This window comes from Colius striatus, chromosome 1, assembly GCF_028858725.1.
Source record: "Colius striatus isolate bColStr4 chromosome 1, bColStr4.1.hap1, whole genome shotgun sequence".
Classification (NCBI taxonomy): Eukaryota; Metazoa; Chordata; class Aves; order Coliiformes; family Coliidae; genus Colius; species Colius striatus.
In genome coordinates, this window is record NC_084759.1 from 194,024,516 (window position 1) to 194,041,279 (window position 16,764).

General features: G+C 47.0%; 2 protein-coding genes across 12 annotated transcripts in view; one reads left to right on the forward strand and one right to left on the reverse strand.

Moving 5' to 3' along the window:
• SLC26A5 (solute carrier family 26 member 5) overlaps positions 1-5,704 on the forward strand; it is a 36,689-nt gene extending 30,985 nt beyond the window's left edge. For 6 of the 11 annotated variants that reach the window (XM_062019201.1, XM_062019191.1, XM_062019181.1 and 3 more), the window contains 5 exons: positions 584-676; positions 1,603-1,725; positions 2,628-2,840; positions 3,367-3,421; positions 3,963-5,704. In XM_062019201.1, the coding sequence (XP_061875185.1) occupies positions 584-676; positions 1,603-1,725; positions 2,628-2,840; positions 3,367-3,421; positions 3,963-4,105 (627 nt within the window). In that variant the 3' untranslated portion in view covers positions 4,106-5,704. The other 5 variants (XM_062019264.1, XM_062019271.1, XM_062019237.1 and 2 more) reach the window with 4 other exon arrangements.
• Positions 5,705-7,630: 1,926 nt separating this feature from the next.
• On the reverse strand, positions 7,631-16,512 carry PSMC2 (proteasome 26S subunit, ATPase 2). The gene is made up of 12 exons (XM_062019294.1): positions 16,324-16,512; positions 14,018-14,055; positions 13,091-13,172; positions 11,800-11,899; positions 11,349-11,480; positions 10,684-10,756; positions 10,431-10,526; positions 10,015-10,179; positions 9,450-9,537; positions 8,619-8,821; positions 7,996-8,092; positions 7,631-7,901 (listed from the first exon to the last, which is right to left on the reverse strand). The coding sequence occupies exons 1-12, from the start codon at positions 16,391-16,393 to the stop codon at positions 7,744-7,746; spliced, it is 1,302 nt and encodes a 433-aa protein (XP_061875278.1). The 5' UTR covers positions 16,394-16,512; the 3' UTR covers positions 7,631-7,743.
• Positions 16,513-16,764: the final 252 nt, after the last annotated feature.

Sequence of the window (16,764 nt, forward strand, 5' to 3'; positions counted from 1 at the left end):
AGCCTGGATCTCTGCTGCTGGCCAGGTTGTTGGCATCTAAAATGTCAGAGTGCAGCCTGCTTAGAGATGGCTTCATTTAAACTGGAGGAAAGGAGTGATACCAAGACCTGTCTGAAGGCCTGCTTAAAGCTACAGCTTTGAAAGGCTCTGGTTTGGTACCTGAGGAGACAGGAAAGAAAAACAAGAAGGAAATGAGTCCTTATGTCTGTAGAAAGAGAGGCTAAAAGGAGGCATTTCTGGATCTGCGTGATTTCCTCAGGGTGATACCAGCTGCAGCTAGCAACTGCAGAGAACTGCAAATATGCAGTTCCTTTTCATGGCTGTATGTTTTGTTCTTATAAAGAAGAGTTACACAGCATTGAGGGTGAGCAGTATTGCCCTGGGAAAGGAGGAGCTTCTCATCTTCCAATGGGCTTTGCTCACCACAGTGACAATCTTTATTGTCTTGGTTTGACACCTGCTGGTAACCATGCAGGGCTGGCTCCTGGGCTGCTGCATCTTCAGGTGGCTCATGATCAAGCGGGTGCTTTTCTTCTAGTGCAGGTAATACTTAACCATGCAAATCCAATATTCTTTTCCTTAGGTTAAAGAGTATCCTGGAATAAAAATATTTCAAGCTAATGCATCCCTGTACTTTGCCAACAGTGAGTCATATATGAGTGCACTGAAGAAAAAGGTGAGTCAAGCAAATTCTGTAATGTCTGTATCTTGAAAAGTCACACTGACTTCTGAAACATGCTCATCCTTCAGCTGCCTCAGGGCAGCCCCTAGCACAGTGTTTCTCAGTCTGTAGCCCCTAGCACAGTGTTTCTCAGTTTGTAGCCCCTAGCACAGTGTTTCTCAGCCTGTGGCCCCTGTTCATCAGTAAAATACAAGAAGGTCACCCCCCAGCCAGCTGAGTCATCTTGGAGAGCAACATCACAGTGGGAGGGAATAAATGGACAAATGGAGATGGGTTCTCACTGCTGGTGAGTGGGAAGTCTGGTGGGGGCAGAGCACAGGCTGCTCAGACACATACCTTTTCCCAGAAGGAAAAAAGTAGCTGCTGAACTGAAAACAGTATGTCTGGGAGTAAAAGCTTCCTCCTTGGGTGCCAGCCATTACTGGAGTGCAGGAACAATGTGGGCATTTTGTGCCACTCATGAGCACGAGTCACCAGGGAGCGGCCAGGACAGGCAGAGCTGCCCAGCCATGGGCAGTCACACCCTTACTAACTTCTCCACCATTTTTCTGTAGCTCCCATGATGAGTCTTACACAGAACAGGTGGGTGGTACTTCCCTTCACAAAGCAAGAGGTACTAGCGATTTGTTTCCAAGTGCACCTCTCTCCCCTTTGCTCTCTGCACTCCAATCAGCCTTCGGTTGAAATACAGCACACTCTGATTTCAAGAAACGAACGTGCTGCATCTCATCTTGTTAACACGGTGCTTGCCAAGATTATTCCTTCTTACACTACACTGTTCTCACCCTCCAGCAGGGAAAGCTGAACAATGGAGGCTTGTATTTTAAATCCACAACAGCAATGAACTCAGTGCTAATTGACACTGCAATGTCATCCTACCAAGCTGGATCTCTTCTGACGGCGCTTTCTTTTCTTGGCAGACAGGAGTGGACCCTTGTGCCATATTAGCAGCAAGGAGGAAAGCTCGGAAGAGGCACGCCAAGGAAATAAAGGCAGCAAACAAACTCAGAAAGAAAGCTGTGCTGAAACTAGTGAATTCCTCGGTAAATATCAGCTTATTCCTCTGCTTTATCAGCTTACATGCTGCTCTCTGCTGTGACCACTCTTGTTTATACACGCTGCAGAGTGCTGCTCTGGCAAGAAAGCTGAGGGAGCAAGCAGTGCATGGCGGGACAGGCTACTGAGGAACAATGTAAGGACCAGAGACTTGTGGCTGGGTTGGATAATTGTGCTGGACCTGGACTGCATTCAGGTGGCACAGCGTGGGGCAGAGCCTTTCCACATTGCCCCGCTGGCTCAGCTGTGGTGTCGGCAGAAACTGTAGGGACTTTGCTTCTGCCTCTCCCCACACACTTGGAATAACCCTGCAAAAATAGGATCTAATGACATTAATTAGGATACAATAAAATTCATTCCAATCAGCAGCCTCTGTAAGGCTGCCACCCACCCTGCAAGCCCTGGGAGGGTTAAGTGAGGCAGAGGCATCGACAAGGTTGTTTAAAACATGCTTGTGCTCTTGTGCATGTTTAAATTCACCTCCATGGTGGGAGCTTTTACCACAGGAAACCAACTAAATGCCCAGCTGAAGAGCCTGGTTGCTACTGCTTCTTTTGAATATATAAGCCTTGACAGGGTCAGCAGGGACAAGGCAAGGAAATGGAGTAAAACAATATGGGCAGGAGTCAGCATTTGAAGGAAAAGGATAATTCACTCGGATGGCAGCTTTCAGCTGCTTGCACATGACTGCAGAAAGGCCGGGTGTAGGAGAACAAACCTTGATGTATGTAAGATGGGGAAGGATGTGTGGCTGCAGAGGCAGTTCTGCAGCACTCAGGAGCCATACTAGACTTTTAAAGGCTGAAAGAAAGGATGAATGTGGGGAGAAGAGGGATCTACACTGAGAAGGTGTTGGCTGACAGGAAGCTTTATTTATCTTCTGTCCCAGACAAACGACGTGGAAGCCAGTGTGAAACACGAGATAGCAAATGATGAGTTACCTGTAAACGGCAAATTTGCAGGCGCCGATGCCGGTGCAGCAGAGCCACCTCCCGATGAGCAGGAACGTTTCGTGGAGCCCAGACCAAACATCCACGCTTTAATTCTTGATTTTGCCCCGGTGAACTTTGTGGATTCAGTTGGAGCAAAAACATTAAAATCAGTAAGTAGGGTTATTTTTTTCCTCATAAAAACCCATAGAAAACCTGTGGGATACTGAGTAAGGAGCCTGTCAGCAGGAGGTGTGAATGGCAGCTCAGGTAGTCCTGTGCCTCACTCGGTCTGACTCCTCCCAGAAGGCAGGTGGGCAGCACTGAGCCTGGCTTCATAGAATCACAGAATGGTAGGGGTTGGACGGGACCTTTAGAGATCATCTAGTCCAACCCCCCTGCAGAAGCAGGTCCACCTAGATCAGGTCACACAGGAACGCATCCAGGTGGGTCTTAAAGACCTCCAAGGAAGGAGATTCCACACCCTCCCTGGGCAGCCTGTGCCAGGGCTCCCTCACCTGAACAGTAAAATACTTTTTCTTATATTTAAGTGGAACTTTTTGTGTTCCAGCTTCATCCCACCTGAACTGTGAATTTAACCCCACCTGAACTGAACTGTGCTTAACCCCACCTGAATTGAACTGGGCTTAACCCCACCTGAATTGAACTGGGCTTAACCCCACCTGAACTCTCTTGCAGATTATAAAAGAATACAAAGAAGTCGGGGTGGGGGTCTGCATTGCCAGCTGCAGCGGTGAGTTGGGATTTATTGCTTCTGTAAGCTTTATGGGAGAGATTGGGTTTCATCTCTTTCCCTCTGACTCTGAATTTTCTGGTGCCAGATGCCTCAGTAACATCGGCACTTACCTCACATCAAGCTGGATTTGAGGACAAGCAAGCATATATGCATGAGAGCTTTCACTTCAGTGAAAGTAGAGCACTAAGTAATGAGTTCTGTGAGGACTAGATTGTGGTCCCTTTTGTTCCAGCTGGCAAATTGTATGTGCCACACCATTGTGTCTCAACATTGTAACAATATGATAGGAGAAAAGCCTGCAAGGTTCCAAGTTTCTGATACTTGAAATTGTAGCGTCCTCTGCCAAGAAGAGGCCTCTGTGCATGGCTGGATAAGAGAATTACCCGTTGGGACTAGAAGTAGCCCATGATCCACCTGGCTATTTTAAATGTTTTAAGTAATGACAAGTAAGAGAGCAAGTTACTGTCATCTCTCTGAGCTACCCATCCTTGTGCTTCAGTTCACACCCTGATGCCACGTGTGTGGGTTTACATTGTAGGCCCTGTCAGGAGTGAGCTGACCAGACTGGATTTCTTTGACACCGCTGTACCAAGAGCGTTGCTGTTCCCCAGCATTCATGACGCCGTCCTCGCTTGCCAAGGGAAGGGCGGCTCGGCCTCCCAGACTGACACTGACCTCTGAAGAGTGGTGCTGAGGGGAATGGAAGGCACATCATCTTATGCTGATGGACTCTTTCTGAACATGTAATTTGCACAGTTTAACGAGAGCCTAAGGCTGTTGGTATCTACGGGTATAGGGTGGTGCTGATTTTCTCTAGGAGGAGTGGATAAGGAATTGGAAGCCTTGGTGCTCTTCAGTTTTTATTTTCAATCAGGGTATGGCCTTCAGCAACATACAGGCACAAAATTATGCAAGACAAGGAAATGCAGCGTTTTCTGCTACAATCAGAATCTGACAAACAAGGTGACATTCCTGTTCCTGTTGAGGAAATGGGCACTTTAACCCACTATGAGGTGGGATCTTGCAGGAAAGGACTGTTCTGCACTTGCAATGCACTGTACCAGTGTTTTTACAGAACTCCCCTTTGCTGTCTGGTAAAGCCTCTGCAGACAACAGAGTGGTATAGATTGCCATAATCAATCATCTGGATCAGTGGACTCACACTGGTGGCATTTTGCTGGTACTCTTTTTAAACCTGGATGGTACAGTTATTTTTTAAAATACCCAACCTGTCTGAACTCTTCATTGCCTCAGCACTTCTCACACAAAGTGAACTCCCAGTTACAAACTCATTTAGTCATTACATTAACCATAAGGCACTTTCACTGCCCAGACCTCATTATGCTTTCTAGAAAAGAATAGAAATGAGTTTAGCTTCAAAGTTTGAAGACAAAACTGGTTTAAGGCAGGAGTGAAGCCTATTAAATTAAGAAGTGATGTCCTGGATGCAGTCTCTTAAGCAGGAATCAAAATATAGACAAGGGATAAAGTCTTAGTGGTCTTAAAAAAAGACAAGACTTTTCTGTTGCCTGAGACCTCTTCCCACCAGCAGTGCTGCTTCTGCCTCAGCTTTTCAGTGCTTTGAGAAATAGATTTCAATAGAACTCCAAAGAGTTAATTATGTGTGTGGGTTTTTAAAAGAAACAGTAGCATGATGGGGGTTTGATTTGTCTTCACACCCTGGCCCCTGCACTATTGCTGAACTTCAGGTGTGAGATGAGAAACATGGAAATGGAATTTGATTAGAAGAAAGAAATCTTCAAGACCTGTGTTTCCCTAACAGCAGCTGCTCTGGAGCTGAGCACAGGGGGAACCTCCAACTGTTTCCCTACAGGTGCCATCCTATTGAGCACCCTCAAATCAGAGGCCCTGTGCATAAGGGAATTCAAATGACATCCTCTCACTCTCTTAAAATGCAGAACATACTTTTGCTTCAAGCTCAGTTGCAGTTAGGGCTTGCTTCAGGTAAACTCAGTTTCCCAAGACATAGGAGCAGCTGGGGAAGAGATTTCCTCAGCCTCCTTGGCCAACAGGGATAGGAAGCTTTCTGCATCAGAAATTACTGCTTAGCTGGAGTTCAAAGGATGAATTGAACATGTCAACACACTGTGCATGTTTGTTTAAACAACTTTTGGTATGTTTTATAATGTTAACTAGTTTAACAAACCTTTGTACCACATACAGTATATTTTTCTACTTTCAGCTTGCTGCAGCTTCAGTTTTTAACTAAGTAGTCTCTGCAGTTCACAGTAGAATCCTTCTGAAATAAAGTGATGATCAGGACTTGTCAAAACTTTACACTCTTTTGGGGGGTGAAATGCCACGTGGGACAAGCCAAGGCCCTGGGGCCTGCGGGTGTCTGTGGCTGAGGGGGGAGCGCTGGGAAGGCTTCTCCCCTCCACCCACAGGAAGCCCTCTGCAGCCAGGCCTCAGGCTCAATGCAGCATTGCCCATCTCAGCACCAACAGCTGCACTCCCTGGGCCCGACTGAATACCTGTGCCCAGAGCCGGCTCAGCCCCTGTGGCACTGCCAGGCCCCAGCCCCTCCTGGGACCCGCAGAAGGGGCCCCACAGCCGGTGGGATGACACCCGGCAGCTCAGGGCCGGTCTGCCTGTGCTGTGCTGCCACCAACTGAAGCACACCAGCGCCTCCTTCCTGCACTCATTAACAGACTGGGATCTAGAACTGTAAATCCTGCCTCAGGCTTGTCAGGGCTGGATTAGCCAAACAACATCCTTTAAACATACGGGCTGTTCTACCCCTCGCCAGTCTGACTGCTGAAGCCCCACCACAGCAAGTACTGCTGGGCAGCCAAAGGCCCATTTGACACCTCTTATATATCAGAGTAATATTACTCTCCCTCTCCTTTTCTTTGGCAAGAGTACTGATGATAATTCAGGATACCTGGTATGTACTTACCTGTACTTTCTAGTTAAGGATGAGGAAAGTGCAAGTGCTGCTTTTGAGAAACAGAGATGCTCTCTGCTGCTTCCCGAAGTGCTTTCCTTCACACTCCAACTGCAAAGAATTCTGTCCCACCAGTAACCTTGCATCCCTCCCCAAAATGTTCTTACCAAAATACCCCACAACTATTGAGATAGTTTTTCAAGCAGACAGGGGCAGAGCCACAGGCTGGCCCAAGTTTGCTGATGGAGATACTGACATTGGGCTATCTCCTAACAATATCTGTGCAGCGCCTGCTCTGCATTCCTGTTGTACAAACTTCTTTCAAAAAGTGAAGTGCCTTCAGACTCTGAGCTTGATCAATTGACATCAGGTGTATCAAAATGTGACTTAACAAAACTTCTCTTGCTCCCAAGACAAAGCAGTTCCCAAAAGCATTTTTTTCCCCTATGTATTTCTTCAAGCTCTTCCCCCACCTCTTCCAAACCTTAATGCAACACTGGGGGAAAAAAAATAAAAATGAAAGGCTGGTTGGTGCTTTTCATTGCCCAAACCATCCCATCAAGATCGACCTTTCAATGTCACTTGCTGCCAGCAGGTACTGCTGGTAGGTACTGCCCAGCTCCTGCAGCATCAGGACCAAGCAGGGTCCTCACCTGGGTGAGGAGCACCCAAGGAACATGCAGCCTAGTGCTCACTAACAAACTGATGTCAACTTTCAGCCTTTTTTAGAGCAGGAAGGGGAAAAAGGAATCTTCCTTCAGTGCTAAAAAAATGCACCCAGTTCTTCCTCCTCCTTGACCCATGTACTATTTATTTTCTAAGAAACAAGAATCTCAGCAACAGTGATGAAGAAAACCACTGAAGAAAAACCCCTAGTTATGAGAGCACTCACCCAGGGGCAGATAAAAATGTATCTTCTTCCCTACACTGAGCAATGACTTGGAGCAGCAAGGCCCTGAGCTGAGCTCTGTGTGTGTACATGTGTACCTATGCCTTCTCCCCAGCTCTTTTCTGTGGCAGTTCCTGGAGTTTTGTTGGCCCAGACGACACCTCAGTGCTGAGCACCACACCGGTCTTTCTGCGCACACACCTAGAACCACTGCAGTCACTCGGAGTTTTTAGCTCTGTAGCTTAGATGGTAAGGTTTGGGGTGTAAACGGTAACCAGGGATCTGAACTTTGGATTTCTAACATTGGCCATGTATCTGATTTAAAAACACCACGCTGGTTGAGGCTGTTACTAGATTCTCACTGAGGTTTTCTCCTACAGCAGCAGCACACACACCGTGAACTCACACCTACCGTTTGGAACAGCCCATTTATTTCTGGCTTCCAAGAACAAGACACAAATTGCTACATTTGGATTTTTGTTTCACAGAGGGATTTAACAACAGGAAGAACCTTCTGAGACCTCAGTTGTAGGTCATGTAGCGGGGAGTGGCGCTGAACTTGGCGTAGGATTTGATGACCTTGTTGACTGCCTCCAGGAAGTCCTTCTCGGTGGCGATCTTGCGGCGCGCGCGGATGGCGAACATGCCGGCCTCCGTGCACACGCTGCGGATCTCGGCGCCTGCAGACACAGGGGTGAGGCATGCAGTGCTGCCCACACGGGGATGGGAAACACACACAGCATTGTTCATAGGAAATGTCAAAACGCAGCTTACCTGTGCTGTTAGGACACAGCCGGGCCAACAGCTCAAATCTGATGTCTCTTTCGACGCTCATGGAACGAGCGTGTATCTTGAATATGTGAGTTCGGCCCTGAGAAAAGGGAGGACAGAAGCGTTCATGGTCTGAAGGAGGTGGTGACCCTCAGCATGCAGCTGGCTGTGTGCAGGGCAAGGGCAGATAGAAAATCTTTCCTTTGCTGCCCAACTAGTTTCCCACATGTAGGTGAGCATGTTTAAATGTTCATGATATGAAATTAAGAAAATAACTTTAAAAAGAGCTTTAATGGTAGCTGTAGCTCAAGAAATCTCTCAAAAGAGACAAACAAAGCACATTCCAACTTCAGGCTAAATCAGGGATGTGGTTAAAGGATTATCTGTTGAGTCAGCACCACCCAGTGAATGCAGCTGTGCACCACAGCTGCTCAGCCAGGGAGGGAGTTGGTCACTGTGGGAAAACTTTTTTGGCACATCTTTAATCCTCCAAATTTACACATGGTGTCAGGTACATTACGAGTGCTGCTTTTGTTAATTCTCATCAGCTGCTTCCAGATAATAATGCCCCAACTGCAGAAAGACTGCTATCAGAGGACACTGACCAGGAAAGAAGACACTCTCACCTCAAGATCAGGCAAGCTGAATTCTATCTTCCTGTCCAACCTGCCGGGCCTCATCAGGGCAGGATCCAGAGTATCAGGTCTGTTGGTGGCCATCAGCACTTTGATGTTGCCTCGAGGGTCAAACCCATCCAACTGGTTGATCAGCTCCAGCATAGTCCTCTGCACCTCATTGTCACCCCCAGCCCCATCATCAAAACGGGCACCTGGGGAGAGGGGACAGTTTCACTGAGTAAGAGAGTAAAAGAGGGACCTGCAGAGTGTGGGGGTCCTGCCACAGCTGCTATAGAGAAGACACCCAGACAAATATTTTTCAACTGCATACAAATATTTGTGACAAGTTTCCAAGAGGTGTGAGGGGTTACTTGAAATGTCCCACTTCAAACAAAGAGTGAGTGGCGTGGTCTGCGGGTTGTAGGAGGCACTGTGTCCTCAGCCTTGACACAAAGGGGTCCCTCTCCCTGCCACCAACTGGCCATGCTGCTCAAACTGGGAAACTGATGGTTTTGTCTCCTCACAATGAAAACCCTCCCCCCTTGTCTGTGTACAAATTGTTCTATTTTCAAAGTAGAGAAGCTAAAGGGGGTTTAACAGCATTGTTTTCAAAGACAATACAGAGAATCTTCATTAAAGTCTGAGTAATCCGAGTGTTCCAAACATGCAACAATGCCTTCTCATCTGGGTTACATATGTTCAATCTACACAAACTGCTTCTTGCTAGCTATTTCCAAAGGTATTTCTCAAAATGCAGCAACACACACAAAGAATTGCAAGACGAAAAGAAAACCTGAAAGTTTTTGTGTGGGATTAGAGCTCTGTGTACGACAAACATACCTCCAATGGCATCAATTTCATCAAAGAATATAAGGCAAGCTTTTTTAGTTCTGGCCATTTCAAAGAGTTCACGAACCATTCGAGCTCCCTGAAAGAAAAAAAATGGGATTTTGTTGAAGATTCAAAGCACAGTAAAGGAAAACAATGAAAATTGAACTTTTCATGCTTCAAAATACTTCTAAATGTCCAATAATGAAACTCTTATTTGCACACACACATAGAACATTCGTAAATCTTAAAGCAATTTATAAAGGACAGAGAAAATACTGTTCTCAAATTCACAAGTACAGATAAAGTCATTCAGCTTCAGGGCCAAGTGAAACATAAGTGGAACAGAATCCTAATCCTAGAGTCCTCCTGAAGTGCAGATTAAATTCTGCACTACAAAATCCCTTTCGTCAATGACAGGAGCCTTCAGGCCTTCTGACTGCCCAATCTGCAGTGATTTCACAGTTCCACCCCTACTTGCATCTCCAACAAGCAAGTACATCACACCCAGCATGGCGTGTGTCCCCATGCCTGGGGGACAGCCCACTCCCCACTCCCCGGGAGCACCGGCCCTTACCTCCCCCACGTACTTCTGCACCAGCTCAGACCCGATGACTCTGATGAAGCAGGCGTCAGTCCTGTTAGCCACAGCCCGGGCACACAGGGTTTTGCCTGTCCCCGGCGGCCCAAACAACAGGACTCCTTTGGGAGGCTCGATCCCGAGGTTAACAAACCTTTCAGGCTGTAATGGCGGGAAACAGAAGGGAAGGTGATGTGCAAACTGAAGATTATGTGTGTCAAAGGGTATATGGAAATGAAGAAAACCATCCATGGAGAGCAGTGTACAGCACACTCGGCGGGATTCCACTTGCTGAAACTCAGCCTCCTTTCACAAAGGCCTTTACACTCAGCTACGTTACCTTTTCTTGTTCCTTCCACTGGTAACAGATGACCAACTTATGTTGGAAAGGTTTCAATCTGGAAGTTACTTACATGAAGCAGAGGGGTTTCAACCACCTCTCTCAGCTTTTCAATCTGTTCTTTACAACCCCCAACATCACTGTAAGTGACGTCTGGTTTTTCTTCTACCTGCACAAGAAGAAGGTGAGCAAGGAGTTAACAGCTGGATGTTAATAGCCTGATGCTAGAAATCCCTCTAGGCTTTCAACAGCCCAGAACAAAATCCAGCCAAAGTAATCAAAATTACAAGCCAAAGCAACGTTGTAATAATAAAGGCAGTTCTCACTTGCATCATGGTGACTGTGGGATCAATCTTTGGAGGCAAAGGGATATGGATTTGGTACTTGTTTCTGTCCACCCTGGTGAGAAAGTGTAAAGACTGTTATTTTAATACCTGTTAGTTAAACTGTCATGTAGAAATATGAGAAACGGAATTTTAAAGCTGTTCTTTGCTCTGGCATGAAGACCATAAAGATAATAAAGCCCATAAAGCTAACAGTCAGATGGGCTAGAAACTGGAATTCCTCTGTGGCAAAGTTTAAGGTTCCAAAAATATTAATCCCAAAGTATTTTGAAAAGTAACCTTCAAAATATCCCACAAACTGGCAGAATTCTAAAAGTAACAGTGCAGGTGCCTGTCAGCCTCCTTGTGTGTGGCTGTGCAGGCTGCAAGGGCAGGCAGCTGCCTCACAGGCACTGCCCAGACACAGCTGCTGAGCCCCAGCTCCCCAGGGTCCAGCCCCAGGTGCAGCTCTCCTCAGAGGGACATGGAAATGCCAAGACCCCAGCACAGCAGGCAGGGCAGCTACTGTCTGCCCACGGAAAGACAGCGTTACCATTTCAACTCCTGAAAAAACATGAGACCATAGTTGTTGAACTGTCAAATTAAGGGTCAGGTGAGAAGGCTTTGATCTCCAGGAAAGCCAATAAGAACAGCACTATTTGACTCACCCAACTCTCATGCCTTCTTCTATGTCAGTAGGTGCCACCTGGTCACTGAGATCCACCACGAACTTGGCGAACTGCTTGACATTGATAATGTACTTGGGATCCTCAGAGTCTGCATTGATGATCTTTGTACACCTAACACAGAACACACACTCAGACACACAAAGTGGCTGCTGTTTGTACAGGCACCAAGGTAAGAGTCCCGTTTCCCAAACATACCAAAACAGCCATTGCACTTGTGCTGTTGCAATGGCATCATACAACAACGACAGGACTAAGCACAAGGATGAAGTACGTGGTACATCACCAAGCCTCACACAGTTCCATGGTGGTAAAAAGCACTTTCATTATGCACAACACATGAACTTCCTTTGTTTAAAAAGTCTACAGAGAAGTTGTAAATCCCCTTTGTAACACTATGCAGCTGCACTGCCGAGGGGAAGAGCTGACCCACCTCGCAACCTGCAGTGGCTGCTCGCTCTGGAGGGTTTGCTTGTCTGCAGCCAGGTCCCAGAGGGCGGGAGGAGCCAAGCCCGTGTCCGACTCCTTGATTCCTATGTACAACACAGACAAGCTGAGGAGGAAGCAGCTAACTGGTACAACAGCAATCCTTCCCACACCATGAACCTTAGCCAGAAGCCTGCAGGAAGCTTTCTAAGATCCTCAAAACACGCATCTTTCACAGACTTCCTAAAAAATGTTTCCTTGAGAAATGACCCATGTGACTATGTGACTATGCCAGCTGACACCAGTACAGCCATGCTCAGTTTTGCAGTATGGGGACGATTACAACCCAGATTAAGAGAGGTTATCAAGAGATAAACACAGAATCACAGAATGGTAGGGGTTGGAAGGGACCTTTAGAGATCACCTAGTCCAATATCCCTGCCAAAGCACCACCACCTAGATCAGGCTGCACAGGAACACAATCAGGTAGGTGCCGAAGACCTCCAGAGAAGGAGACCCCACCCCCTCCCCAGGCAGCCCATGCCAGGGCTCCCTCACCTGAACAGCAAAATAATTTTTCCTCATGTTTACACATTTCTAAAAGTTTCAGGAATGAAACTCTGCAAGTGCTTTCACTGAGGGAAAGCTTTAGTGCAAGGTATCAGAAGCTAAGGGATTCACACAGATGAAAAACCTAATAAATATTTCAAAACGTGGTTATAAAAAGTTCTATCTCTATGATATATCAAGGATTTTACTGGAAAAGAGAAACTGCAGTCTTCCTGGTAGAGCTGAGGTAACAATAGTAACAGTGCCTAGTAACAGGGCAATAAACTCACAGCACTGAAATAAACAACAAAAAATTAGGGAATAAATTAGTTTTTCTTGTAACTGACATAAGTGATCAGTTGATTTTAAACCAGCTGATCTGAAATGCTAACTAACTGCTCTGATTCACCTTGCTGTGTTATCCAAGGGCTGCTACCACTACTCATTGAGGAGACGTCGGGGTTTTGCAGCCTACAGAAGTTCATTCACTGTGTGAGCGCAGCCTGACAAAATCACAACAGGCTGCCTTGTGACAGAAAGGGGCATTTGTGGCACACTACCCTCATCCATAAAAATCACAATGGTGAATAAAAATGCCTTAAACTAGGGAAGCACAAAATCATATGTACGGGTTAGCCCTGCACAGCCAAAAAGAGCATCACCTACAAAGCAAAAACCTCATGTTACCAAATAAAGGGTTTGGTAGCTGTGTCCCTGCTACGGAAAGTTATCTTAAGAAAGAAAGATACCAGTGAGCTCGTTGATTTTCTTAAGCAGTTGTTGAATATCATCTTCTACTTGCTTGATCTGCCTTGAGTAGGTGCTCTGGCCCTGGAAAAGAAACACGGGTTTTGTAACACAAATAATGTTACGTTAGGAAAACATGCCAATAGCTGATGAGAGTCAAGGTGCTCAACAGACTGTCTTGGTATCACAGCCAAGTGCTGGTCACAGCCAACAAACACAAAGTTCCAGCAACAATATTTCTGTTGGCAAAACCACAGTGAAGCAACACACAATGAACTAATTGCACACGTAGAAACCTTTCACTTTTGTAAACTTCAGGGATTTAGCTTTCTTTTAAACCTGTTCAGCCTTCCTTCTAAAACTATTTTTTTTCCTAAAGTTTAAAAAAGACTTAGTAAAAATGACATATAGATGGGATTCTCTGCATATTACCTGAAAAATCACCTGTAGGAGTGCTTTAACTGCCCTACCCAGCCTTTCTATCATCCCCAGAAGATGGCAGAAAGATTGTGGGGCCAATCAGAAGTTACATTCTTGCTTAGGATAAAATGTTTTACTATCTTGCCCTGCCTAACGTGAGCAGATCTGGATTTCCTTTAGAAGATTTCCTTCACATCAACTTGGCAACAGAAAAGTAATGTCCTAGGTCTTAGACTGCTGTGACAGTCATCTACAAGTCACAAAGCACAAACAGAAAAAGCTTTCTTCAGTTCCAAGCTAACACAGCTACTGGATTAGTTTTAGGCTTGTGAGTTGGGCTTGGGCCTTTCTCGTTGCAAGGGGAAAGATTTTGGCAGGAAAGAAAAGCAGTAAGAGAAGCAGATTTACTAAGAACTCCGTAAAGACACATCCCTCCACTCTTGCATTCAGTTCCTAATAGAATTTCCTTGTTTTTTTCTTCAACAACCTTATATATGTAAGTTACTTACATAGGTTTTCAGCAAGGCAATATCTCCTTCATCCAGAGCTGAAATAAGACAGGAAAGGCTTAGTTTCCAATTTAAAACCAAAACCACCAGTACCAATTCTGCTTCTAAAAGATGAAAACATACATTTTAACGGGATTCTTTCAAGCTTCTAGTGGAACAAAGAAGCGTCAGACATTCAAGAAAAACAAATTAGAGTCTCCAGTCTTCAGTCCAAAACTCTGTACCACCCAGATCCCACAGCAAGCAAGTTACTTAAACTCTGCCTCACTCAGAGCAGCTCACCAACCAATGGCTGTAAAGAGAAGGAACTGAAGATACCAAAATTAGATCTTTTTAACTTTTTGTCTCTTAATGTTTAAGAAAACATCAATGAAAACCTGTCACCACTTTCCACCACTGATGCCTCTCTTCCCAAATGCCACCCGGTAGCGGGGAACAGCAAACGAACCTAAGCTGGTCTCAGTAACATAAAACTACTGTAACCTACTAAAGCAGCCTGGAATCAGTAAAACATGTAATGTTCATACTAGAAGAGATGTACAGTTTGGTCCAACATCTCTTCTCCAATCACTGTGGCAAACACAGAGCAAGCTCCCACTCTGGGTCACACAGAACACATTAACAGCCCTTTAAAAATTCTCCTGACGTGAATATTTCTGTCTGGTTTGTGAATCCCTGGAAACTTTCGGCAGAATACACAGGAAGGAATCACCTGGTTTAAACCAGCATCGTGCTTCTTTTTACTTGACTTAAACTTGGAATATAAAACTTGTACTTGAGGCTGAGAATTCCCTCACCAGAACAAGCAGCATCAGCCATGCAGTGAGGAAGTTTTTGTGGAGTTCTGTGGGACTACTCCCACCAACTCTCTCAATTAACCGAGGAAAACACAACTCTCTGCTACTGCCACCCCCTATTTACTTCCATGCCATGTGTCACTCAATGGGCCCTCTCCCCTCCCACAAAAGCTCTTTTCTGGACCAACAGTCTTCACCTGAACACTTCTTCACATTGGTCTTCTCTCTTCTTCATCTTTTAATTCCACTGAACCTTTTGATGATTGAGGGAGCCCAAATCCTACAGTATTGAAGATGTGAGTGCAGTACATATTACACTGTATTTTGAGTGGATTTTTTTGTGTGTTGACCCTTACTTGTTTCCTGCTTATAAAAAGAATCAATGGGCTAATACAAATATGTACTACATTGCTACAATTTAAAAATCTTTCTGCAGTGGAAACAGTTCAAAGTCCATCACTGATTATGTATAGCATTGATGCAACCTTGTCTTGTGTGGGGCAGCAATTGATTTTGCTTCCAGGTGCATTATTTAATATTTACTAACATGAAATAAAAAGGCAAATGAAAGTCAAACTTGAGGAACAACTGGCAATTTTCACTCTGGTAAGACCATCTGCCACCTCCCTCTCTCCTGCTTCCACAGAATTCCCTACAAAAGTGGCAACAGGCAGGGTCTGACATGTAGTTCTGCAGGACTCCACCAGGGAAGGAAAAGAAACTATTGCCTTTTACCAAGCTGATCTTTTACCTAATTATTAAACCACAACAGGCCTTTTGCCTTATGAAGAGTAAATCAATCTTTTTAGGAGCCTTTCATAAGAGAAGTTTGGAGAGCCTCGGGCAGGAGGCCAGGCTGTACCCTACAGATCCTGGCTGCAGACTGGCAGCGGCTCCCACCACCACCTTCGCCACCAGTGTTTGTTACCCACTTCACCACAACCGGCTGCAGACTTACCCAAACTGAACTGTCTCTGGTTTTAGGACAAGAGGAAACAGGCTCAAGTTTCACCAGGGAAGGTTTATATTGGACATTAGGAAGAACTTTCTCACCAAGAGCGCCACTAAGCATTGGAATGGGCTGCCCCGTGAGGTGGTGGAGTCACCATCCCTAGAGATACTCAAAAGATGAAGTGCTGAGGGATATGGTTTAGTTTAGTGACAGTGTGAGGCGAGTGTTTGGACGCTATGACCTTAAAGGTCTTTCCCAACCATTACGATTCCATGATTCCCTCAGAACCCTGTCAAACACAGACCGATGTTTACGTGTAACACACTGCCCCTGCTGCCCCGCCGAGCCGCAGAGGCGGCACCGGCCAAGCCCGAGCTCCGGGCCGGGGATGCCGCTCGGGGACCGGCGGCCGAGGCATCGAAAAGCGCGTTAGCGAGGAGGTTAAAGCCTTCCTCGCTCCAGCCGCGCTGCCCCGGCGCCGCCGCTCCAGGCCCCGCCATGGCCGCCGGCACCGCCGCCCCGCCCCGCGCCGCAGGGACCGCGCGGCCGCCTCTCACCGCGGATGGGCTTATCCTCCTTCTCCTCCTCCTTCGTCTTCCTCTGGTCGGCGCCCAGGTAGTCCGGCATCCCGCCGCTCGGCCGCGCCGCGCTGCGCTGCTCTGCGCCGCTGTGCCCGGCTGTGCCCGGCTGTGCCCCGGATGCGTTACTCAGCAGCGCCGGGGCTTCCGGACGGGCCGGGCCGCGCCGCGCCGGGGGGACACCAAAGGACGGTGCACCAGCCCCTGCGCGCCGCAAAGCCCTGCGCCACCGCTATCTCCATCCCCCGGCATTGCCGCCTCCGCCCGAGGGTTCCGCCTGCACCGCGCAGGTTAAAGCTGCCGCGCCGCGGCCCCTCTCCCGCGCTCGAGCTGCTGCCGGGAAGCGCCGCCGGTGCGGCCCCGCCGCGGGGAGGCGGCGCGGGAGCAGCGGAGGCGCGGGCGGAGGCGCGCCGCGCCGGG

Bases quoted from the DNA above. Each gene is read 5' to 3' on its own strand.
- PSMC2 (XM_062019294.1), bottom strand. From the start codon at position 16,393: ATGCCGGACTACCTGGGCGCCGACCAGAGGAAGACGAAGGAGGAGGAG. The intron at 10,180-10,430 runs GTAAGTAACTTC...CCGCCATTACAG, and splicing joins TTGAAACCCCTCTGCTTCAT to CCTGAAAGGTTTGTTAACCT. The intron at 8,093-8,618 runs GTGAGAGTGTCT...CCCTTTTCTCAG, and splicing joins TCAGCTTGCCTGATCTTGAG to GGCCGAACTCACATATTCAA.